Source organism: Eurosta solidaginis, chromosome 2, assembly GCF_040869045.1.
Source record: "Eurosta solidaginis isolate ZX-2024a chromosome 2, ASM4086904v1, whole genome shotgun sequence".
Taxonomy (NCBI): domain Eukaryota; kingdom Metazoa; phylum Arthropoda; class Insecta; order Diptera; family Tephritidae; genus Eurosta; species Eurosta solidaginis.
The window spans coordinates 45,503,345-45,530,227 of record NC_090320.1 but is presented as its reverse complement, the minus strand read 5'-3'; the positions used below and the strand labels follow the sequence as shown (position 1 = coordinate 45,530,227).

Sequence of the window (26,883 nt, the reverse complement as noted above, 5' to 3'; positions counted from 1 at the left end):
AAATTGGAAGGATTTATGTTATCAAGTTAAGAAGCAGTCTTTTGATTGAACTGTTCAAGTAAGGTTAGTATGTAGTTAATTTTTTAATTAATAATTCAATCGCAGTTACGATTTAAGTTTTTTCAAAAAAAGACTGGCAAAATAAATTATGCACATCAAGTTGTATAAGCTCGGGAGTAATATCTACTAACTTATTAGAAAACAGTTTATTTTTTCATAACTGAAATTATGCTTTCTTAAATGCGGTAGCTGCTTGTACCCTGCAAAAAGCGTTGGATCATGTGGTCCACTGGAGTACTTACCATTATACTCCACCCTAATGCAGCAATGGACCAACTCATGTTTCTACACGAACATATTGTAAGCCGATCATTGCTCGTTTTTAACGATTGTAATCACTACACGATGTTTATTGGACTGTGGGTACTCCATGGATTACTCTGATGTAATGCGGAGCTGGAGTATATGGTCCAGTCCTAGGACATCGCAATGTTAATTGGACCATATTTTTTGTATGAATTGTGGTTAATTTTGGAGAACTCGGTTGGTCCATAGCGAGTACTCCATATATGCATGCATGGATTACTCGCGATTTTTGCAGGGTATTGATATACTATTTAGAGGGATGATAAGCCTTAAAGCTCATTAGCAATTTTTAGACGCAGCTTTATTAGCCATAGATATACTTTTTCGAGGCATTTCCCATTTCATTTGAGACTGAAACCATTTAGATTTTTTTCTGAGGTAAAAGTCTTCAAAATCAATTTTCAGGCTTTTATTTAAATTCACTTCTTTTTAATAGTTCTTGAAACGAGTTCGCTTTGAGAAAACAATTTATATATATATATTTTTTTATAACTCCCGATCAGGTGTTTTTTCTTTATTTTTTTTGTATTAAATGCACAGCTCAACGAACCAAATAAATTTTCAAATCTTATTTATTGTTATATAATTTTCAATCCAATTTTTTTTTTCTAGCCACCAAAATTAATTTTTATACTCAGTTGAGCAGAGCTCACAGAGTATATTAAGTTTGATTGGATAACGGTTGGTTGTACAGGTATAAAGGAATCGAGATAGATATAGACTTCCATATATCAAAATCATCAGGATCGAAAAAAAATTTGATTAAGCCATGTCCGTCCGTCCGTCCGTTAACGCGATAACTTGAGTAAGTTTTGAGGTATCTTGATGAAATTTGGTATGTAGGTTCCTGGGCACTCATCTCATATCGCTATTTAAAATGAACGATATCGGACTATAACCACGCCCACTTTTTCGATATCGAAAATTTCGAAAAACCGAAAAAGTGCGATAATTCATTACTAAAGACAGATAAAGCGATGAAACTTTGTAGGTGGGTTGAGCTTATAACGCAGAATAGAAAATTAGTAAAAGTTTGGACAATGAGCGTGGCACCGCCCACTTTTAAAATAAGGTAATTTAAAAGTTTTGCAAGCTGTAATTTGGCAGTCGTTGAAGATATCATGATGAAATTTGGCAGGAACGTTACTCCTATTAATATATGTACGCTTAATAAAAATTATCAAAATCGGAGAATGACCACGCCCACTTTTAAAAAAATTTTTTTTTTTTTAGTAAAATTTTAACAAAAAATCTTTACGGTATATAAGTAAATTATGTCAACATTCAACTCCAGTAATGATATGGTGCAACAAAATACAAAAATAAAAGAAAATTTCAAAATGGGCGTGGCTCCGCCCTTTTTTATTTAATTTGCTAGGATACTTTTAATGCCATAAGTCGAACAAAAATTGACCAATCCTTTTGAAATGTGGTAGGGGCATAGATTTTGTGACGTTAACTCTTTTCTGTGAAAATGGGCGAAATCGGTTTAAGCCACGCCCAGTTTTTATACACAGTCGTCCGTCTGTCCTTCCGCATGGCCCTTAACACGATAACTTGAGCAAAAATCGACATATCTTTACTGAACTTAGTCCACGTACTTAACTGAACTCACTTTATCTTGGTATAAAAAAAGAACGAAATCCGACTATGACCACGCCCACTTTTTCGATATCGAAAATTACGAAAAATGCCATAATTGTATACCAAATACGAAAAAAGGGATGAAACATGGTTTATTGACGCAAAATATTACTTTAGAAAAAACTTTGTAAAATGGTTGTGACACCTACCATATTAAGTAGAAGAAAATGAAAAAGTTCTGCAGTGCGAAATAAAAAACCCTTGAAATCTTGGCAGGTATTGCATATATAAATAAGTTAGCGGTATCCAACAGATGATGTTCTGGGTCACCCTGGTCCACATTATGGTCGGTATATGGAAAACGCCTTCACATATACAACTACCACCACCCCCTTTTAAAACTCTCATTAATACCAATATCATACAAACTCATTCTAGAGTCACACCTGGTCCACCTTTATGGCGATATCTCGAAAAGGCGTCCACCTATATAACTAAGCCCCACGCCCTTTTAAAATACTCATTAACACCTTTCATTCGATACCCATATCGTACAAACATATTCTAGAGTCACCCCTGGTCCACCTTTATGGTGATATCTCGAAAAAGCGACCAGCTATAGAACGAAGACCCACTCCCTTTTAAAAATACTCATTAAAACCTTTCATTTGATACCCATATCGTACAAACAAAGTCTAAGTTGCGATACCTCGAAAAGGCGACCACCTATAGAACTAAGGCCCACTCCCTTTTAAAATACCCATTAACACCTTTCTTTTGATACCCATATTGTATAAATGCATTCTAGAGTCACCCCTGGTCCACCTTTATGGCGATATCTCTGAAAAGGCGACCACCTGTACAACTATCACCACTCCCTTTTAAACCCCTCATTAATAGCTTTAATTTGATACCCATATCGTACAAACAAATTCTAGGGTCACCCCTGGTCCACCTTTATGGCGATATCTCGAAACGGCGTCCACCTATGGAACTAATGATCACTCCCTTTAAAATACTCATTAACACCTTTCTTTTGATACCCATATCGTGCAAACAAATTCTAGAGTCAACCCTGATCGACCTTTATGGCGATATCCCTAAATGGCGTTCACCTTTAGAACTATGGCCCACTCCCTCATAAAATACTCTTTAGTGCCTTTCATTTGATATACATGTCATACAAACACATTCCAGGGTTTCCCTCGGTTCATTTTCCTACATGGTTATTTTCCCTTATGTTGTCACCATAGCTCTCAACTTAGTATGTAATGTTCGGTTACACCCGAACTTAACCTTCTTTACTTGTTATTATTACCTTTTTATACTCAGTTGAGCAGAGCTCACAGAGTATATTAAGTTTGATTGGATAACGGTTGGTTGTACATATATAAAGGAATCGAGATAGATATAGACTTCCATATATCAAAATAATCAGGATCGAAAAAAAATTTGATTGAGCCATGTCCGTCCGTCCGTCCGTCCGTCCGTTAACACGATAACTTGAGTAAATTTTGAGGTATCTTGATGAAATTTGGTATGTAGGTTCCTGAGCACTCATCTCAGATCGCTATTTAAAATGAACGATATCGGACGATAACCACGCCCACTTTTTCGATATCGAAAATTTCGAAAAACCGAAAAAGTGCGATAACTCATTACAAAAGACAGATAAAGCGACGAAACTTGGTAGATGGGTTGAACTTATGACGCAGAATAGAAAATTAGTAAGATTTTGGACAATGGGCGTGGCACCGCCCACTTTTACAAGAAGGTAATTTAAAAGTTTTGCAAGCTGTAATTTGGCAGTCGTTGAAGATATCATGATGAAATTTGGCAGGAACGTTACTACTATTACTCTATATGTGCTAAATAAAAATTAGCAAAATTGGATGAAGAACACGCCCACTTTTTAAAAAAAAATTTTTTTAAATTCAAATTTTAACAAAAAATTTAATATCTTTACTGTATATAAGTAAATTAAGTCAAAATTCAACTCCAGTAATGACATGATGCAACAAAATACAAAAATAAAAGAAAATTTCAAAATGGGCGTGGCTCCGCCCATTTTCATTTAGTTTGTCTAGAATACTTTTATTGCCATAAGTCGAACAAAAATTTACCAATCCTTCTCAAATTTGGTAGGAGCATAGATTCTATGACGGTAACTGTTCTCTGTGAAAATGGGCGAAATCGGTGGAAGCCACGCCCAGTTTTTATACACAGTCCACCGTCTGTCCTTCCGCTCGGCCATTAACACAATAACTTGAGCAAAATCCGATATATCTTTACTAAACTTATCCCACGTACTTACCTGAGCTCACTTTTTCTTGGTATAAAAAATGGGCGAAATCTGACCATAACCACGCCCACTTTATCGATATCGAAAATTACGAAAAATGAAAAAAATGCCATAATTCTATACCAAACACGAAAAAAGGGATGAAACATGGTAACTGAATTGGTTTATTGACGCAAAATATAACTTTGGAAAAACCTTTGTAAAATGGGTGTGACACCTACCATATTAAGTAGAAGAAAATGAAAAAGTTCTACAAGGCGAAATCAACAGCCCTTGGAATCTTGGCAGGAATACTGTTAGTGGTATTGCATATATAAATAAATTAGCAGTACCCGACAGATGATTTTCTGGATCACCTGGTCCACATTTTGGTCGATATCGCGAGAACGCCTTCACATATACATCTAAGGGCTACTCGCTTTTAAAACCCTCATTAATACCTTTAATTTGATATCCATATCGTACAAAAACATACCAGAGTCACCCCTGTCCCACCCTAATGGCGATATCTCGAAAAGGCGTCCACCTATAGACCTAATGCCCCCTCCCTCTTAAAATGCTCAGTAACACCTTTCGTTTGATACCCATATCGTACAAACATTCTAGAGTCACCCCTGGCCCACCCTAATGGCGATATCTCGAAAAGGCGTCCACCTATAGACCTAGTGTCCACTCCCCCTTAAAATGCTCAGTAACACCTTTCGTTTGATACCCATATCGTACAAACATTCTAGAGTCACCCCTGGCCCACCCTAATGGCGATATCTCGAAAAGGCGTCCACCTATAGACCTAATGCCCACTCCCTCTTAAAATGCTCAGTAACAGCTTTCGTTTGATACCCATATCGTACAAACATTCTAGAGTCACACCTGGCCCACCCTAATGGCGATATTTCGAAAAGGCGTCCACCTATAGAACTAAGGATTACTCCCGTTTAAAATACTCATTACCACCTTTCATTTGATACCCATATCGTACAAACACATTCTAGAGTCACCCTGGCCCGCCCTAATGGCGATATCTCGAAAAGGCGTCCACCTATAGACCTAATGTCCACTCCCTCTTAAAATGCTCAGTAACACCTTTCGTTTGATACCCATATCGTACAAACATTCTAGAGTCACCCCTGGCCCACCCTAATGGCGATATCTCGAAAAGGCGTCCACCTATAGACCTAATGTCCACTCCCTCTTAAAATGCTCAGTAACACCTTTCGTTTGATACCCATATCGTACAAACATTCTAGAGTCACCCCTGTCCCACCCTAATGGCGATATCTCGAAAAGGCGTCCACCTATAGACCTAATGCCCACTCCCTCTTAAAAAGCTCAGTAACACCTTTCGTTTGATACCCATATCGTACAAACATTCTAGAGTCACACCTGGCCCACCCTAATGGCGATATCTCGAAAAGGCGTCCACCTATAGAACTAAGGATTACTCCCTTTTAAAATACTCATTACCACCTTTCATTTGATACCCATATCGTACAAACACATTCTAGAGTCACCCTGGCCCACCCTAATGGCGATATCTCGAAAAGGCGTCCACCTATAGACCTAATGCCCACTCCCTCTTAAAATGCTCAGTAACACCTTTCGTTTGATACCCATACTGTACAAACATTCTAGAGTCACCCTTGGTCCAGCTTTATGGCGATATCTCGAAAAGGCGTCCACCTATAGAACTAAGGATTACTCCCTTTTAAAATACTCATTACCACCTTTCATTTGATACCCATATCGTACAAACACATTCTAGAGTCACCCCTGGCCCACCCTAATGGCGATATCTCGAAAAGGCGTCCACCTATAGACCTAATGCCCACTCCCTCTTAAAATGCTCAGTAACACCTTTCGTTTGATACCCATATCGTACAAACATTCTAGAGTCACCCCTGGCCCACCCTAATGGCGATATCTCGAAAGGGCGTCCACCTATAGACCTAATGCCCACTCCCTCTTAAAATGCTCAGTAACACCTTTCGTTTGATGCACATATCGTACAGACACCCCTGGTGGAACACCCCCTATGGAACTAAGGATCACTCCTTTTCAAAATACTCATTAACAGCTTTCATTTGATACCCATATCGTACAAACACATTATAGAATCACCCCTGGTCCACCTTAATGGGGACATCTCGAAAAGGCGTCCACCGATAGACCTAAGGCCCACTCCCTCTTAAAATGCTCAGTAACACCTTTCATTTGATACCCATATCGTACAAACAAATTCTAGAGTCAGCCCTGGTCTACCTTTATGGCGATATCCCTAAATGGCGTTCATCCATAGAACTATGGCCTACTCTCTCTTAAAATACTCTTTAATACCTTTCATTTGATACACATGTTATACAACCACATTCCAGGGTTACCCCAGATTGATTTTCCTTATTTTGTCTCCATAGCTCTCAACTGAGTATGTTATGTTCGGTTACACCCGAACTTAGCCTTCCTTACTTGTTTATTCAAACTTTAACAAAAAAGTGAATATCTTTGCAGTATATAAGTAAATTATGTCAACATTCAACTCCAGTGATGATACGGTGCAACAAAATACAAAAATATAACACAATTTCAAAATGGGCGTGGCTCCGCCATTTTTCCTTTAATTGGTCTAGAAAAATTTTAATGCTATAAGTCGACCAAAAAATTACCAATTAAATTTGGTAAAGTCTTAGCTTCTGTCCCAGTAACTGTTTTCTGTGAAAATGGGCGAAATCGGTTGAAGCCACGCCCAGTTTTTATACACAGTCGACCAACTGTCCTTCCGCTCGGCCGTTAACACGATAACTTGAGCAAAAATCGATATATCTTTACTAAACCTAGTTCACGTCCTTATCTGAAGTCACTCTGTCTTGGTATAAAATATGGCCGAAATCCGACTATGACCACGCCCACTTTTCCGATATCGAAAATTACGAAAATTGAAAAAAATGCCATAATTATGTACCAAATACGAAAAAAGGAATGAAACATGGTTTATTGGCGCAAAATATTACTTTAAAAAAAACTTTGTAAAATGGGTGTGATACCTACCATATTAAGAAGAAGAAAATGAAAAAGTTCTGCAGGGCGAAATTAAAAGCCCTTGGAATCTTGGCAGGAATACTCGTTCGTACATATATAAATATGTTAGCTGTACCCGACAGATGATTTTCTGGGTCACCCTGGTCCATATTTTGGTCGATATCTCGAAAATGCCTTAACATATACAACTAATGGCCACTCCCTTTTAAAACCCTCATTAGTACCTTCCATTTGAGACCCATGTCATACAAACACATTCCACGGTTACCTTAGGTTCATTTTCCTGCATGGTGATTTTCCCTTTTTTTGTCGCCAAAGCTCTCAGCTGAGTATGTAATGTTCGGTTACACCCGAACTTAGCTTTCCTCCTTGTTGTTGTTTCATTATTTATAACTTTATTATAGTCATCGTGTTTTGCAGACAGAGTATATTAACTTTGATTGGATAACGGTTGGTTGTACAGGTCTAAAGGAATCGAGATAGATATAGACGTCCATATATCAAAACCATCAGTGTCGAAAAAAAATTTGATTGAAATGTCCGCCCGTCTGTCCGTTAACACGATAACTTGAGTAAATATTGAGATATCTTCACCAAATTTGGTACACGAGCTTATCTGGACTCAGAATACATTGGTATTGAAAATGAGCGAAATCGAATGATAACCGCGCCCACTTTTTATATATACAACATTATGGAAAACACAAAAAACCTGATTATTTACTAAATAATACACCTAGAATTTTGAAATTTGACGTGTAGACTGATTTTAGGACTCTTGATAAAAATTTGAAAAAAAATTTTAAAATGGGCGTGGCATCGGCAACTTGTGATAAAATCAATTTTACAAATATTATTAATCATAAATCAAAAATCGTTAAACCTATCGTAACAAAATTCGGCAGATAGGTTGCCTTTATTATAAGGAATGCTTTGAAGATCAAATTAACGAAATCGGTTAAGGACCACGCCCACTTTTATATACAAGATTTTTAACCCTAGTACGTACGTCGTTTTAATTTTGTTCTCAGTCTCCCGCAATCGTAAGGAGAGAACATTCTCATTCTCAGTGTTCTCAGCTACCATTACCAGCTTGTCAGTTGGGAGTGTTTTTCAGTGGTAACTTTTTCGTTTGCTGAAATATATACGATTGTTTTCTAAAAATAGGTCTAAGAGACGTATCGTTATCTTTTACGTAACTATAAATTTTATATGTAATTTTTGCCTAAAATGGTAATTTTAGCAAATATTTTTTTAATTATAGTTTAAAACAGTTAACTAATTCAATTGGAGTACAAAAAAATGTATTTTATTTAAATTTTTTGTTATAAACTGAGGTCCTTCGAAAAAGTCTGATTTTTGTAAGGACAATTCCAAGACAAGTCAAACTTAATTTTTGATATATTAAAAAAACAATATTTTTCTTTAAAAAACATTTAAAACCTGTGAATATATATCAAATAAATGATTAAAAAAAAAAACAAATAAAAATGTAAGTTTTTTTTATATCTTTAGGGCCCTTAAACTTGAACACGTCTCTCAGACGTAAGTTATCTTTCTAGGGTTAAAAGGGTTATGGACGAATAAAATAAGCTATATCTTTGCCAAAAAGAACTTTATATCAATGGTATTTCATTTCCCAAGTAGATTTATAACAAGAAATAGGAAAAACTTTAAATTTAAAAAAATGGGCGTGTTACCGCCTCTGTTATGACTAAGCAATTTTCTATGATCGTAATAAAATTGGGTACACAGATTTTCCTTATAGCAGGAAATATTTTAAAAAAAATGGACGAGATCGATTAAAGACCACGCTCACTTTTATTCAAAAGATTTTTAAAAGGGTCGTAGACGAAAATAATAAGCTATAACTTAGCAAAAAATTGTTTTCAATCAATGATATTTCACTTATCAAGCTTTATTGAAAGAGGAAATTGGGGGACATTTTTTTTAAAGGGGCGGTGCCACGTGTTATGTAGAAAAGTAATTTATCTAAAATGAAATGTGCAATTGAAGCTCACGTTCGGTTACACCAGAACTTAGACGAGTTTACTTGTTTTTTTTTTTTTTAATTTTGATATAAATGTTTTTTGATTTTGAATTTTTGAAAAGTTTTTAAAATATATATTAAAATATTTAGATCTGTCGAAAGATTCTGATTTGGTAAATAACAAAATAATGCAAACTATTATTATTTGGGAAAATATTTTTGTTAATTTTGATACACATTTTATTTCATTTTGAAGAGTTTATAAAGAATTTTTGCTAAATCGTGAAAATTTTTTCAAACATATATTAAAACATTTTGGTTTGTCGAAAAATTTTGATAAACATATTTTAACCCAGTAATTAGTTCAAAAAGCAAAAATTTTCAAAGATGTGGACTATCCAAAAGAGAAAAAAACAAAACATCTAATTTTATAATGGTTTTAAGATCCTACTCATCCAAAAATTTTTAAGGAAATTTGATAAATTTGGAAATTGTAATCACAAGTTTTTGGAAAATTTATTCTAATTGCAAATTTTTGTTAAAAATTTTCAAGAAAAACATTGCTAGTGATTTAAATTTTTTTTTTTTAATTTCTATGGAATTGAAAAATTATTAGAAAAATTCTGCAAAAAATAAAAAAATCTGAATTCATACATTTAAAATAATTTAAAAATTTTGCGATTTCTTAAAAATTTGTAAATACTTCTAGATTGAGAAATACTATTACCATTGGAAATAAATTACCGTCTAAATTTTCCATAGAGTCACTGTATTTTGCGATGCTGTAATTTGAGTAGATTTATATACAAACGTGGTCACACTTATGCATTTTGACACAACCGCACACACATACATATACACATATACTCCCAATCTGCTTAATGCATATGCTCATTTTCACCAGCACGCATCCACCGCACATTCACTCATGATTAAGTGATTTTAGCATCAATGTTAAGCTATTGTAACATGCACTTAGTTCATTTACACATACACATACACATGTTTTAGATTGGCTTTTGCTTAAATAATACAGCGTTCACTTCGCAAATGCTCGCACTAATATTTTGCATAAGGGGTTTTCCTTGGGGTCATTCGATGTATGCGTTATAATGCACGCACTCACACATACACAGCACATGTTCATATAGTCATATATAATTTGGCCTGCATATTGCTAATGTAGGACAATCCATACTCCTCTTCTATTAAGCGTAGATTTATTGGGAGAACTCGTATTTTGGACGACATGAATTATGTTTCGGAGGTTTGGGAATATGTTTGCATTTAACAAGTTCTCATGACCAAATGCGTACTAAATCATTGAAACACAAGGGAACAATTAAAAACGAAGGAAATGCTAAAAATAAATTTTACAATAAATTTTTGCTTTGTGAAGAAATTAATATTAGTTTTCGCTTTTGCTAAGTTAATAAATCTAAATTTTTTTAGTGTAGTTGGGGTGTTAAGATAAGGCACGAAATGCTGCTATAAGCCGTGGTTAGATATTGGGGTGGGCAAAAGAAAAAAAAAACGGGGTTTCCATTTTTGATATATGTGACCCGGTCTATGAAAAGGTGGCTTATGACTCAAAAAAAAAAAAAAAAGAAAACTACTAAAAAACTGAAGAAATGCATTGTTTATCTTTAACAGCTGTTTCTCGCAATTTATTTTTTGAGTCATAAGCCACCTTTTCATAGGCCGGGTCACATATTGATAATATTGTTTCGGTCAGCTTAACAGATAGCCTGTAAAAATTTCAGTTTTTAATTTTAATGTTCAGTGGCAAGTTCTGGTCAAGAGTTACTGAAAGCCTTGTCTTTCCCAACCTGGGGAAATACAACTTCAAATTATTTACATATTTTCCTTCTTGGAAATGTAATGAGGAGGAAATTCGTTATACTCCCGGAGGCAAAAATGCAAACATTTAGGCAAACGGCAGCTGCGCAAACATATGGCTGTGAAAGACCACATGTCTTCTCTTGAATCAATAAAGAAGGTATTGCATTCCCAGAGCTTTGTTTCCTATGCTTAGATGTGCTGACTAAGTACTGTAAAATTCTGCCATAAGAAGAGCAATAACCGAAAATCTTAATTCCAAAGGTAAAATCAACACTTGTGTGCCGATGGATACACATCTGGAATCCATGATAACAATAAAAAGAAAGATGTGTCCCAAACTGCAAATGAAGTAGAGTAATTTCGATAGATATCTTTTCTTTTTACTATGTGCGATCTACTTTAATGGTCGGAAAGCCTCAGCTTAGCTATGCATGTGATAAATTAGTTGGAGCAAGGAGAATTGAATACGATGTATCTATGATCTACCAGCATCCCATTCCTTTGATTAAGTGCACATGATGGATTATGGTGCTGAACGATAGACAAAGCCGACCATGATCAACAATGATAAGCTGTTCTTAAACATAAGTGATAAACCTTCTTATCTCTTAACATTTGACAATATATTCTGATGACTTTGGTCCGCCATTTCAGCGAAATAATATTCCCTTACCGGCAGCACTTAGGGAAGAGCCAAAAATATTAACGTTGTTAGTAACATGCAGAGCATCAGCATATAAGAATAAGGCATCTCTCCTGCTCGGCTGCATTTGAAACAGGTGGGCAAAGGTTAATGTAGTGTTCAAACCACAGCCAAGGAAAAACGCACAACTGCTCTCATCGTTACGACCAAAATGCGTCAGTACATTTCTCCTCAAGAGTATGAAGCAAATTTTGGATCAGCACATTAGTGAGGTCAACCTAAACAAATTTCTTCTGTGTAGGAATCAATTGGTCCATCAATCAGGAAAATCCACGAAGATGGCTACTAAAAGCCTCACGGAAAAAATTGAAACAGTTTTGGAATCTAAAAAAGGGATCTCTATAACACAATACATCAAGCTATCGAACGAGTTATGATTGGAAAATATAAGCCAAATGATCATTCGCTGGGTGCTATTCATGTTAAGTATCGGCCACTGGGTAAATTTTGGCCGTTAGGTTATGCCCTAAAGGGGGTGTATTCTCTTCTCACTTGTGGGCACTAGTCATAGATGCACTCCTCATACACAAGGGTATGCAGATGATTCTGTAATCTCTTCGTGGCATAGGCAGTCTATAATTATTATTTAAAGCACTTCATGTAAGCTACTAATGGAAACGCTTAAGTAAAATGGCCTAACAGGCAACAGCTAGACGTAAAATTGCTGTTGTTCCTGTTATTGTTGTAGCGATAAGGTTGCTCCCCAAAGGCTTTGGGGAGTGTTATCGATGTGATGGTCCTTTGCCGGATATAGATCCGGTGCGCTCCCTTAACACAGCACCATTAAGGTGCTAGCCCGGCCATCTCGAGAACGATTTATATGGCCAACTAACCTTCACGCCATCCCTCCCTCCCCTCCCCTAAGTTCCATAAGCAGCTTGGGGTCGCCAGAGCCTAGTTTGTTAATGAAACAGGATTCAATGCGGATAGGTCAGGTTGACAATTGGGTTTGGAGAAGCTATATATTGCGCTGGCAACCTGAAGGGTTGCGCTACACAGCCCCTTGAGTCTGGTATTTTAGTCGCCTCTTACGACAGGCATACCTACCCTCTAACCCGCTGGCGCACGCACGCAAAATTGCTCTCCATGTTCAATGAAAATCAAAGAAAAGTATAAAAAGATATAATTACAAACATAGTTATTTAAAAGTTGATATATGTACAAGTGTATATTGTGGTTCACACATAGGTCTGTATGACCCTTAGATCATGTATGACGCCGTGACACTTTGCGTCGTAGTCACACATACATAGTCACCAATATATATATAATATCAAAGGCTTCACAAAGGCATTCATGTTTACTGTCACACATTGAAGTGAATGAATGTTCTTATATGATGGGAGTTTTAGTTCACACGAGAAAAAAATACCCGTTGCGTTATACATAATTCGCCCCTAAATCTTATCACAGCTACCCTTGTATAAATTTGTTCAAGATTTACATATGACGCTAAAAACCTTGTTTACTCACTTCAATCTGTCACTTGATAAATGATTGTACAACGACAATCCAATAATTCAAACATTTATATGAAACTAATCTAACTAAAAAGAGATTGGTATGAAATGAAAAATGAACAAGTAATACGTGTTGATACGCCACAATACACATACACACACACATGTGCACACACACATGCACACAAACACATATATGCTAAGAGTTTCAAACTTCAAACTCATGCAGCAATCTATCATTACACTTTATTCGCATTTGCAGTGGTGCGTAGAGTGACTCAGAGTGCTTAGCTTGTAAATTATCCTATAATTTATGGTGATTTACGCTCGTCTCTTACTTAAGCCATGACGCTAATTTAGCAAATTGCAGGCCTTTTTAGTTGCTGCAAAAGCTCAGCTATTAGAAATTTATATTTTTCTACTACCTACACCTCCACACTTCCTGATTTCGTACAACGTATATGGTGTTAAAACTTCAATGCTCTCACATTTTACTTGAAGTGTGCTTATTGTTATCCCAACCTCTCGTATTATCGCTTTTGTTGTGTTGAAGTAGTACTGCGTTTTGTAAGTTCTGCGTAAAATTTATGGTTGTTGAAGTTTTTGCTCAAATGCAAGCAACATTGCCTTACTTACTTAGTTATAGATAGAATGCCTTTTCATTTGCTTTTCAGCTGCTGTTAAACTACAAGCCTTATAGCAAACATACATACATACATATTAATCAACAAATTGAATTAGCTTAACTAAAAAATTTATATGGCCGTTCAATAGCAAAAGCTGCTTGCTATGCTCGGTTTGGTGATAAATTTTTTAACGTAGATAGTATTCGCGAATGTAACTTAGAACATACCCGCGGTAGGTATGCCTGTCGTAAGGGGCGAATAAAATACCATATTAATTCAAGGGGTTGTGTAACGCAACCGTTTAAAGGGATCTCCAGCGCAATACGTAGTTTTTTCCAAGCCAATTGTCAACCTCACCTATCAGTGGCGAACCCTGTTTCATTAACAGCCGAAGCTCTGGCGACCCCGAATTCTTGATGGATCTAGGGTTGGGAGGGCGGTACGGCCTAGAAAGTTGCATGTGGTGATACCAAATCGTTCCCCATGGTCAGGCTTGTACGCACATGGTGCTTGTTACCGGCACGTACCGGATCTGCATAAGGCAAAGGACCATCAACATCGATAAAACTTCCCAAGGCATTCGGGGAATGTCCTTATCGCTACAACAACAACGTGGGGTTAAAGAAAAGCAATATTTGGTTGGATGGTTCCTTGGAGGCGTCTTTCTATGGTAGATGGTGTCCCCAGTTTTATATATACTTTTTCCAGTGGTGATAGTTGCCTATGACGCAACTATTTAGAAAGTTTATAAATTTGGCAAATCAGCCAACTTAAATAGTGAGGTTCATAAAACAGTGGAGAAACATAACATTTCATTTCACCTGAATGAAATGTGCTATTGGGTGTGGATGATCAGCTCTTTGTTGATCACCTAATTCCGGTTGCGGCTATGTTGTAGTATAGTTTTAGGCACTTGTGGAGTTACAGTAGTGGTTAAACAATTGTTATGGATACTGTGTACACACGCATCCTCTCATTCCTTGTTCAGCCTCGAGTCAAGCGCCAAACCACTTCAAACTCTGAAGAAACAAAATTTGTAATAGTTTGTGCTGAGCCCAAGAGTAGCGACTGTGGAAGGATAAATTAAAAAAAAAAGTTAAGCGGAAATTTAACGAATTCTGATAAAAAGTTTAAGACAAGCATACAAATAAATAAACTTCAAGAAATAAAATTGAAGCGAGAGGGTATTGTTATTAGATAAAATATAAAAAATAGGCATGAGTACAAAAAAGTTTGATGTGTAAACGTACAGATGTACCTCGGCAAGCGGGTGAAGTTAAACCAGAAGTATCCATACCAGAAACAATTAAATGCGTGCTTTTTGAGAAGAGATTCGTCGGTTTCTTATCAGTAACAACCGATACCGACAAGTTAATGATTTTTTAACGGCTTATTTTTATCATCGCGTTATCGGCTTGTTATCGCAGAATAATCAGCTTCTTATGTATTTCTTATCGGCTTGTTATCGACGAATTACGGGATGTATCTGCGATTTAATGTAAAAGATTTATCAGTAGTTATCTGTTTCTTAAACAACCGATGAGTTATCAATAGATACTTGATAACTATCCAATAAAAAGACGGTAATTTGACGATTTAAAATCGATAAATTTATCAGAAACAAATTTGAATAAAAAATCATTTACTTACTTACTTACTCCTTACTTAATTGGCGCGTAACCATCTAAACGGTTATGGCCGTCCAACAAGAGGCGCCAGTCGCTCCTTCGCTCCGCCAACCGGCGCCAATTGGTCACACTAAGGGAGTTTAAATCGTTTTCCACCTGGTCCTTCCAACGGAGTGGGGGCCACCCTCTACCTCTGCTTCCATAGGCGGGTTCCGATAGAAACACTTTCTTGGCCGGAGCATCATCTTTCATTCTCATAACATGGCCTAGCCAGCGCAGCCGCTGCGTTTTAATTCGCTGGACTATGTTGATGTCTGCGTATAGCTCGTACAGCTCATCATTAAAACTTCTTCGGTACTCGCCATCGCCAACGCGTAGAGGTCCACTCCAATAACAAATCGATAATTTTTCGAACCAAACCGATTACTCTTTGTTTACGTATCGATATTTCCCCGAATAATAAGCGATACTAAATTGATAGCTTTTGAACAACTTATCGATTTTTTTTTGTCAACGAACTGATAACTTATCTATAGCTTTTTGGCAAAATGTCTATAATTTTTCGATAAATAATCGATGTCTTTTTGATAAAAATCCATAATCTTTGTTTCCGATATTAAGTTCTTATCATTTCGATAACAAATCAATAACTTATCTATATCTAGTCGGTAACGTACCTATAACAAACCGATAACTCGTCTATAAGAATTGGATAACACGGTCATAACCTTTCGATTACAAATCATGTATACTTCGATAACAAACTCACTACACGTTGTCTCGTTTTGGTTTCGGCTGCGATTTCTAGAACTTGTATTATACTGGTTATAATCATGCTGAGATATACGAATGTGGATAAGGCCAGGTGGCACGTATGTAGGTTCATTGACCTCTGCCTTAATGACTCATGCTTGGAGCGAAATTATTGATCTGTCCACGAAAAGTGAAATTTCGAGTATATAAGCCAGTTCATCAAATTTATTTACGAGTATAAAAAGGGAAGCAGAATTGGAATTCCCTTCCCATTATCACTCTCTATATCATCGAATAGACTGCTACTCTTTCTCCCATTTTTGTTTTTCAAATTACCGTCCTGCCCTTATTCGCTTTATACGCACTTCGTTCTCATTTTACTTCTCACTCCCACTCACAAACCAATTTCCAGTCCCAGTTCCACTCCATACACACTTCCAGCCCCATACCATCCCCGTTCGCACTCACACTCCCACCCTGTTCCCACTCCCACTTCCACTCTCACTCCTACGTTCAATCACATTCCCAGTCTTATTTTTATTTATAAGAACAGAATCAGCTCAGCGCTTCTCTTAGCGATGAAGACACTCCCCGAAGATTTTTTGATGTTTTTCGATGTTGATGCTCCATTGCCGGTTATAGGAATGTTGAATATAACAGATCATCGATAGGCGGGTCTAATCTCCACCATATTACCAAAAGTCGTTCAAAAAATCGCTAGTAAAAATCGCCAAGCCTCATATCAGAAGAAAACGGCGCAAGCTATTTATAAGGAGCAATAGGGTTTAATTTTACCCAGTTTTTTCTTTGAAGATGTTTTCTCTAAGACGTGGAACTTAAATAGAATACATAACACAGATCAGTATGAATTTTCATAAGGTGTACGGTATTATGCATATATAGTCTCAAAATTTCGGATTTTAAAGTTAGCTCCGTCTTGATCTAGTTGTACGATATGTCAATACTGACTTGCTTTCTTGCAAGAAATATCGATTTTTTTAAAAGTTTAATACATCTGTTACTCCAATTTTATTTCTAAAAAAAGTGTGGAAATCATCCTAAGCAAATTAGTCGCTATTTCATGTGGCTTTTCATGCTCTTAACTTATTGTATTTTAAGTAATGCACAAAAATCTTAAAGCCAAAATTTTGGTAAGAAAAGTGGTCAAAAAGCACATACATAAATCATTTGGCAAATATGATGAGTGGAAAATTTATAAGCGTATTCGCTTATTTAAATTTTTATCACAGACAAATCAGAGTCCTTGCATATGAAAATAAATAAACTTACCTGACTTGAATATTTGCATAATATTGTTTTCATACAGAAACTTAATGATCTCATTTCACCTTCTAATGAAATCGTAAATTTTTTGCTTTCACACAGAACTAGTTGCTCGATTAGTATGAAGAATGAAATGTCAAGCGACCAAAATGACAATGCTGTATGACAGACAATGACATTTACTTTGACAAATGACATTTTTAAGCACTGAACACACCAAAAACTAAGAAACGGAACGCGGCCAACAGAGTTGCATTGGACTTTTGATTTCATTAGGCATTCGATTAGTCACTAAAGAAATAATTATAGATTCGAATTTTGTAGGGAAGATTGAGCTCAATAAGCGCCTTAATGTAGAAAACTGCCTTTATTATTCAATAAGCCGAGTGTGTGAAAATAGTATAAGCTTTCAATCAAATATGCAAATAAGTGCGTAGGCATAGATGAGTAGGTATGCAATCATATAAGAGACTTTAGCGAGTTTAAGAATAGAGTTTGTCGAAAAGCTTAAACAAAGTGTCTAGCGCACAAAAAGGAAAGTGGAATATGAATTAGAAAGGGAAATATCTAAAATGTGCTAAATTGTTATTCAAGGCATGTTGAGTAAAAAATCAATAACCAATTACAAAATAGGAATTTAAGTTCTAATTGTACTATCCCTAAATCGTGACTACAAAACTTAATAAAAAAGAGTAAGCACGCCTAAACTTATGCTACATTTATTTATCTTTCTTTTAACATAACCGAAAAAATGTCCTTGCTTTTAGTAGTATGCCTTTTAGGTGTACACCATAAATCGCTCAAATGAATTACTATAAATCCGCACTTAAATGTCAGATGCGCCTTAAAGTATGCAATTTTTGTTTCATAGTTTCGGAACTATGAGAGCACTTACTATACAGCTACTATGTTTTTAATAAGAAGATAGAACATAAACTGCCTAATAATACGACTGCCGGTGCCACAGTAAATGATGTGTTACTTAACTTAGACCAACAGAAAATTGAAACTTTTGCTACCCTTCCCTAAGTTATTCTGCCTTTGAAGATTCTCTAAAAGTTATAGCAATAACTATGATTAAATGAACAACTTCTTTGACACGAAACTGCATCAAAATGTCGCCACTGGTCATCTTCTGGAACAGCTTTAGTGATCACTGTAGGTTTAAAAGTGAAATTATGAACTTTTATCAAGAAGGAACGAAATTTTTCATAGATATATCTGTGAAGAATCTAGCCACCCTTATCTCACTTGAGTTATGTGGGGCCCAATAGTAATAAATAAAAAAAGTGTTCCTAAAAACTGTATGAAATATACAGATTGGCCTGACTCAAATTCCTCGTAAGTAGCCAAAGCGAAAGAGTAAATATCAATGTATACTTCAAATGAGTTCGTACTGGTTTCGGACTTATGTGTTGGCAAAGTAAAAAAAAAAAAAAAAATGTGCGGAAGAAAAATATTTACTAAAGTTTGGAAAGTGTCCTAGTCTGCCTCTACTTAGTATCGCTTTTATGTAAATCCAAAATAAGTTTTCCCGATTGATTGACATTGGGCTGAGTTGAACTTGTGGGGTCCTAAGGACTGCACATAAATACCAGAGTTACCAGAAGTATATTCGGTACCAATTGATAGTAGTAGTCACGTTTCCCTTTTGGGCGCACATAAGTTGACCGACGGTGAATTTGCACCCAAAGAGGTTCCGCTGTATATAACTTTTGAATAAATTCAAGTTCTTAAACAAGTTTCCATCTTAATTTTCAGGGTCTCTTCTGGGCCTTGGCCTGCGTTTGGCTAGCGCATCCAGGCATACGCCTACCGCATTTGAAAGATGAGCCAATGAATGTTACTTCAGCGTATCCATTTTTCTACACTGATTATTTACCAACAGAATTTTTAATCAACGGCATCATATCCTCACTATTAACGGTAGTAAATATTATATGCATATTTACAACAGCTATTATTGTGCTAAAAATCAAAGAAGTGTCAGCGCCGTATACGGCTAGTCCAGATTTGAAAAGGTAAGTCGACTGAGAAAATGACGAGAGGGGACATAATTTTTAATCAAACAGTTTTCTGGGGGTTTGACATCAAATGTATACAAAAAGTAGCGCGGAAAATAAATCGACTCCTGAAAGTATGCAAGATTTTTTCTTGAAATTAGGATTTTCAAACCTATAACCTTTTGAACGGAATAAAAGGAGATTTGGAAAAGGTTTCTATTTTGTTTTACAAATTCTGGGGTTTAGAATCAAATTTTTTACACAAATACCAGACAAAGCCTTTACATTTTTTCCGTCAACTCTTTATTTTTAGCATTCACCAAAGCCTAGAAAAATAGTGAAAAAAACAGGTAAACTTATTTATAAATTTTCCATTTATTCTTGTCTCCCACAGCAGCATTTGATGTTATTTAAACCACGAAATTTTATTCTAACCTTAACGTATTCTATTCCATCTAACACAAATATTTTCACTTTTCAAAAGAGACCTTCAGACATATTTTAACAACTCATGTTCCTTTAATAAAGTTCAGTGCTTCATCCTTAAACTGTGGAATTTAGTAATGAGTCATACGTTTTTGTGTTGCGAATCATTACTGCGACTCACTACATCGATTGTTTTATAATAATACTTGACTTGCTCTTAAGTTGTGTATTTATGTTAACATATTTATATATATTTATATTTTTATATGTATACGTATATGATATACGTTTCTGCAGCTCATAAATTCTAGCCATACAATGATTTTATTGATGTGCTTCTATTCTTTCATTTTAGGCTGTATCAAAAAGCCAAAAATGTACCGCTTCAAATCACGTAGTCTACTTATAGGCGCCAAATTTGCTAACACCATGCATGCATAATTCAATATCACTTTAGGGTGGGATTCAGCATAAAAGGGTGGGATTCAGCGTAAAATACTTATTTACGAGTGTTATAACCTTTAAGTGGTTTTGTATTCTCAGAGTAAGGTGTACATTCAGCTAATATATAAGATTAAATTTTATTTCAGAATGTGATATCTGGTGTAAATTTCAAGAGAAGCATTTTTGAAAAACATTTTTCTCACACAAATCGACTCAGTCTAAAGCAAAGGAATTAGTTATCTCAGTGTTAAGAATTAAATAGTTTTCCACGTCTCTTAAATATTTAGACTGCTAATAGAATTCTTGTCAGGAATATTTTAATAAGGGTTTTCTTAGACAAAATTTTATTACAAGTTTGAACAAGATCACACTATGTCTACTTATATCCCCAGTATACCATGAACAGAGTGAGGGGTGAGGACTCCCCATAAGGTAGAAAAATGCAATGCTGAAGAAACAGTTTCTGCTGAATATCCAAAAAACTGGGCATCCCAACAGACAATTGATTGAAAAGGTCTCAAGGATTGAAGAAGTCATCTCCGCAAGCATTTTGAGGAAATACGACGCCTGAGAACTCAGCCGTATGAAAATGGAGCCTAGATACCGAACGGGGTATCAGAATTGGTGTTGCGATTCCCATAACTAAAAAAATAAATAAGTGTAAGGCGCGATAAGCTCCGAACAGATCTAAGGCCGAGCTTCTCTTCCAATTTGCGCCGTGCTCCTCTTGATTTTCCCTATAAATGGGCCGGACGGGACCTACATGTTTTATGCCGACTCCGAACGGCACCTGCAAGGCAGATGAGTTTTCACTGAGAGCTCTTCATGGCAGAAATACACCCGGAGCGTTTGCCAAACACTGCCGAGGGGCGACCAATTGAAAAACCTTATTTCTAAAATTTTTGATGTTGCTTTGCCCGGGGTGTGAACCCAGGGCATACGGTGTGGCAGGCGAAGCACGCTATCATCACACCACGGTGGCCGCCCAGAACTCCCTTAAGTTAAAAACGATCAATCGTCTGTCCGATTTTTAAGGTTTGAACCGAACCACGACCCCTACTGCCAATTTTGGTCGAAGCTTCGGATTTAGCACGTCAAAAATCATAGGAATACATGTGAAGCATTTTAAGATCCGCCTTTTTTATGTGATGATACTATTTACCGATTTTTTGAATTTTCAATAAGGAGCTTTTCGGTTCTTCCGTCTAGAATATTACTTTTAAATTTTATCTAGTTTTCGATTCCTTCATACAAATAAAAGCCTCCTTAAAAATCAAAGTGTGTTTCCACATGGACTACTGGATTCAGTTCACTTGAAACCTATTTTAAAGTCTTTAAGTCTCGAGTTTATGGCTCTTTTGGATACTTTTGATACTTTTTGATTGCCCAGCTTTTGCCAGAACTAGGCGAAAAGTGCTTCGGTCGCGACTCACTTGGATCTCCCGAGGATTTATCCAAAGTAGAGATCGGTATCATTCGGAGCTTTATCGTTGCTACCCAACGATTCTCTAAGTAGCTAGATCTAAGTCACCGTTATTTTTGGTGTAGGTGGTATCACAAAGGACCTGCGTGTTTTCCAAGTGAGCTGTCCTTATCAGGGCAACTACCACCTAACCTAACCTAAACTAACCTAACCTAGATTCATTTGATATGGAAGCATTTATTTGTGATCCCGGTCTCGCGTTCATTGAGCTCAACTTTTTCTTTAATTGAACCTTTTTTTGAGACCATTCGTCCAATTACATCCATTTTTGGTCTCGATTCCATTGAGCTCTGCTATTTTAAGAAACATAAAATTTTTTTTTTTTCAGATCCCAATCTTGGTTCTATGGAAATGCACTATTTTGCAACTGTTTTTAGTTTTTTTGTTTACTTAATTTTTAATTCCAATCGCATTTTGGTAACAAGCCTTTCGGATATTTTAAGAACCGCGGCTTTAAAATTTAACGTTTTGTAAACGATTATTATCTTATTTCAATTCGAAGAATCAGAATCTGCTTTGCTCAGTTCCTTCTTTGACTTTCTATTACCAGTAGCGGTACCAATACCAACAAAATTATCATTACGACTACTTTTACCGTCAACATCACCGTTACCATTACCATACATTTTACCGTAGCTATAACCATTGCCTACATAGTTATTATTATCACTACAATTATTATTGGCATTACCATTACATTAACCATTAGCATTTTCATTACCAATACCATTGCCATTATCGTTACAAATACTTTAGCCGAGACCATCACAATTACCATTACCATTACAATTAACATTACTATTACAATTTCAATAACAATTACAATTACCATTACCATTATAATAACCATAACAACTACCATTACCATTACAATTTTTTTACAACTTCACTTCATCTACTATAAAACAAAATAGGCTGAATTCGTAAATGCATATTGCAAAGCATAAGCTGCGATTCATTACGCAACCTATGCAAAACAAAAATGTTTTGTATCACAAATCTCTACATATAATAAAATTGTAACAGGTTGATGTCTGTACATTGAAGATATTCAAGAAAAACTGAGAGGAGAGGTCGTTATTGGACCAACGGTACCAAAATCAACAATTTTTAGAATTTTTGTCTGTCTGTCTGTCTGTATGATTGTCCGGGCATCACGTAAAAACTACTGGTTAGAATTGCATGAAACTTCAGCATTCTATCACATGACGTCTAACTTAAAACTTAAGATAACGTTCACTTGGATACGTTCATTTGGATATCTCACCCAGCTCCCGAGTTATTGCCCAAAATGTGGACCCAGGGTGACCAAAAATGTTGTTTTTTTACCATTAACCACACACAAATTTAAGACATCTTTCATCAGGATATCTTATCCGGTTCCAGAGTTATAGACCCAAATGTGACCCAAAATTAGTTTTTCCAACATGGGTGTCAAACAAAAGGTAGAAATGAGTACTACATTGTGATGTGAGATCTATTTCAATATCTCAAATTATTTCGGAGATTTCACACAAAATGTGAAGAGGGGCAGTCGTAAAATTCGTTTATAAAATATGCCTATCAAACGCACGGTACTGGTTCTGAGATTAGGACTAGGACTGGGACTGAGACTGAGACTGAGACTCGGAGTGGGACTGGGACTAAGACTCCGAATGAGACTGGAACAAAATACATACCACCCTCTGGGACTGGCAATAAGATATGAAGAAGAATGAGAGAGGAGAAAAGAGAGAAGGAGACTGAGAAAGAGATAGAATGAGAGGAAGATGGAGATAGATGAAGCGAAAAATACGGAGGGAGGTGTGAATACATAGATTAGGAAAAAGTAGGGGGGCGAGGGCAGATTTAGACGGAATAAGCTTGTTAAAACGTATGCAGATAGACCAAGTTTAGGGCAGAACAACGTCTGCCGTGTCTGCTAGTAAATGAATAAAATTTATCATTCACAAAAATTACAACCCCTGCGCATGAAAAAGGGTTGCCATGCAAAAATGAACACACTGCATCATCAATAAACAAAGCTGTGTTGAAAACGAACATTATGCTTTATCATACTGCATTGCAATATGCATTTACGAAGTCAGTCATACTTTAATTGCTAATAAATTTTTGCTTGCTATACATTCTACTAGTTTGAATGAATTTATCTTTTTCGCTTAAGGAATCTCTTTTTTCGCGCTTCCTTTTAGAAGTTCACTTCCCCCATCGCACCTGCATACATACATCGCTGAAATGCTTTCTAACCTTTTTAAAGAATCTTGCTCGTCCAATATAATAGAAAAAAAAATAATAATAAATAATACTCTACAAAATTTCGGCATTAACAGCGTTTACAGTCCTCTAAATGTAGGCTAATCAATTAAGTGGAATTAAATATCCTTGATATTCTGGTTGGTAGGCGCATATAAATTAAGCTAAATAACTATGTGCAATAGAGTTTCAATATATTAAACATAGAATAAGATTTAAGTCTACCCAATAGATGGATGATAACTGCGAAGCGAACATTAGGAATATTAAAAAAAAACTGTGTATTATAAAGAAGCAAGATAGCTAAAAAGGGTAAGAAAAATCATTAGTATTAAACGGAAAACAAAAACAAACCACTCAAGGCCGAAATGTCTTGAAAAAAATATATAATTAATTGAACGTGAGTGAGTAAGCTAAAAGATGTGAAATGATGATCTCAGCAAATTCATTTACTTTTTTGGCATAATTTTCGCCCTTTTTTTACACATATTTAATTAGGCTTACACATATGCGTTCCCTGGCAGACAGTAATGAGATGAAAATACATACAAGAAAATATGATGAATTAATCCAAGACAAATCTCAACTGTTGCCCACGTATGTTTAATTAATGATGCAGCTGAGCATGAACGAATGTAGAGAAAAAGAAAATTAATGGAAGCGACCACTTAAAAAAATCTCTATGGATTTATATATCTAAAGGGGGAGTTACAAAAGTTCCATAGTGAGTGTTTTAGTGGTGGTACCTGTGGTGGTTCCATCAGCCCAAAGCCAAGTTTTTCAAGGACAACATTGATTTCATCACTATTTCTAGTTCACCGAAAGTTTCTTTAAGTTTTTGGAGTACGCCGTGAATCGTAGCTCCTAGGCCAGCGAAATATGGTTCTGGTTATATACCGTCTTTATGAAATTTCAGGGAGCGGCAGGCCATATTTGTTATATGCATGTGTGCATAATTCAAATTTTGTAGCGCATTGGCAAGTCTCCTATAAATTGACCGCAATTTTCTGCCCGTACCCTGTGATCTTTTAAAAGTCCCGATTGATGTGCCCTTAGCGGAAATTTTTGCGTTTTGTTTTGGGTTTCTGAATTTTCGTTTAAAGTCTCAAACCTCTAGGTTTCTAGGAATAGCATAATATTGATGTAGATAATTAATAATTAGCATAAAGGGAGCCCTAAAAACTACCCCGACAGCAGCATTGTATGCCATTCTGCACATCCACCTTGCAGGCTTGATGGCCCAAAATATAGTTCTAGCAACTGCAGCATTGGCGGCCACCGTGGTGTGATGGTAGCGTGCTCCGCCTACCACACCGTATGCCCTGGGTTCACACCCCGGACAAAGCAAAATCAAAGTTTTAGAAATAAGGTTTTTCAATTAGAAGAAATTTTGTCTAAGCGGGTTGGCCCCTCGGCAGTGTTTGGCAAGCGCTCCGGGTGTATTTCTGCCATGAAAAGCTCTCAGTGAAAACTCATCTGCCTTGCAGATGCCATTCGAAGTCGGCATAAAACATGTAGGTCCCGTCCTGCCAATTAGTAGGGAAAATCAAGAGGAGCACGACGCAAATTGGAAGAGAAGCTCGGCCCTAGATCTCTTCGGAGGTTATCGCGCCTTACATTTATTTTTTTAACTGCAGCAAAGCTTAATGCCTCGAGGCAGTTTGAATGCAGATCATATGGCCATAATAGTATAGCGCCGTCTAACATATGGCGAACGGACTGCATAGTTTCGTGTGTGAACTTCGAAAGTGATCTTTTGGGTCAGAATACAGCCGGGGGATTTGCGAAAGGGTACGAAAATAGCAGAGCATATTAAACACGTGCATACCGATGGTGCTTAAGCTGCGGTCGCGTCAATATATATATAGGACCACATCACAAAGTGATAGATGGTAACAAAAAGGCCGATGAGTTGGCAAATAAGGGTACACCGCTCGATGGATAGACAGTAGCCATCCCAATCCGTTTGGGAGAAATCAAAAGAAGACCAGAGTTGCATATGAGCCAGTAAGCAGGAAAAGGGTGTACAGAAGCGCGGTGCTGCAAAATTTTCCATGCTCATGTGCAAATCCTGCGACGTTAGACCACAAAGTTGCTCATATCTCTTAAGTGAGAAAACTTAAGGCTGACGATTGGCATGCCAGATAAACAATTCCTTCTGGCATTACATGCTTACAAATTAGGTAATGTTAGCAATAGAAGAGGTAAAGGCTCCAGCTAAAAGAGCCGGATGAGTTTCCAGATCTTGAGGCATCCATCAAGCTTCGTTCAAGAAAATCTCAAGTATTTTCTAAGAGGACGCAGTTATTTTATTATGTAAGTCCTGGTACTTAATTTGGATTTTGCCGTTTAGTCGTCAAACAAATTTTGGTAGCACTATTTGAATATCAAGCCTCTAGCTCATCGGGAAGTTGTATAAAAAGCCATGCCGAAACTCCGAATCTCACGTTTCACGGTGTCCTGGTTTAAGCATAAGGGTAGAAGCTCCTATCTCAACAACAAATTACTTAAAATTCGATCGCAAGTTTGCACAAGCTGCTTGAAGATTTTCTTAAGATCTCTAAATATTCCGACCTTTGCCTAATACAGTATAATTTTTTTTTTTAATATTCCATTTTGAAAGAACTCTTAGCTTTGCTCAAAGTTTCAAGTCTCTACCTCACTGTGAGCCCCGTAAGTAATGGAATTAGAACACGTGATATA

At 36.4% G+C, this 26,883-nt stretch overlaps 2 protein-coding genes across 2 annotated transcripts in view; one reads left to right on the top strand and one right to left on the bottom strand.

Annotated features, from left to right (window-relative positions):
* The window catches only part of LOC137241500 (serine-rich adhesin for platelets), a 759,406-nt gene that overhangs the window by 454,891 nt on the left and 277,632 nt on the right, over nt 1–26,883 (bottom strand). The gene's annotated exons all lie outside the window — the stretch shown is intronic.
* Nucleotides 1–26,883, top strand: part of LOC137239647 (uncharacterized) — a 244,279-nt gene that overhangs the window by 149,544 nt on the left and 67,852 nt on the right. Inside the window, exon 10 of the mRNA XM_067765190.1 lies at nt 19,333–19,592. Coding sequence (XP_067621291.1) covers nt 19,333–19,592 — 260 coding nt within the window. The remainder of the gene's footprint in view (nt 1–19,332; nt 19,593–26,883) is intronic.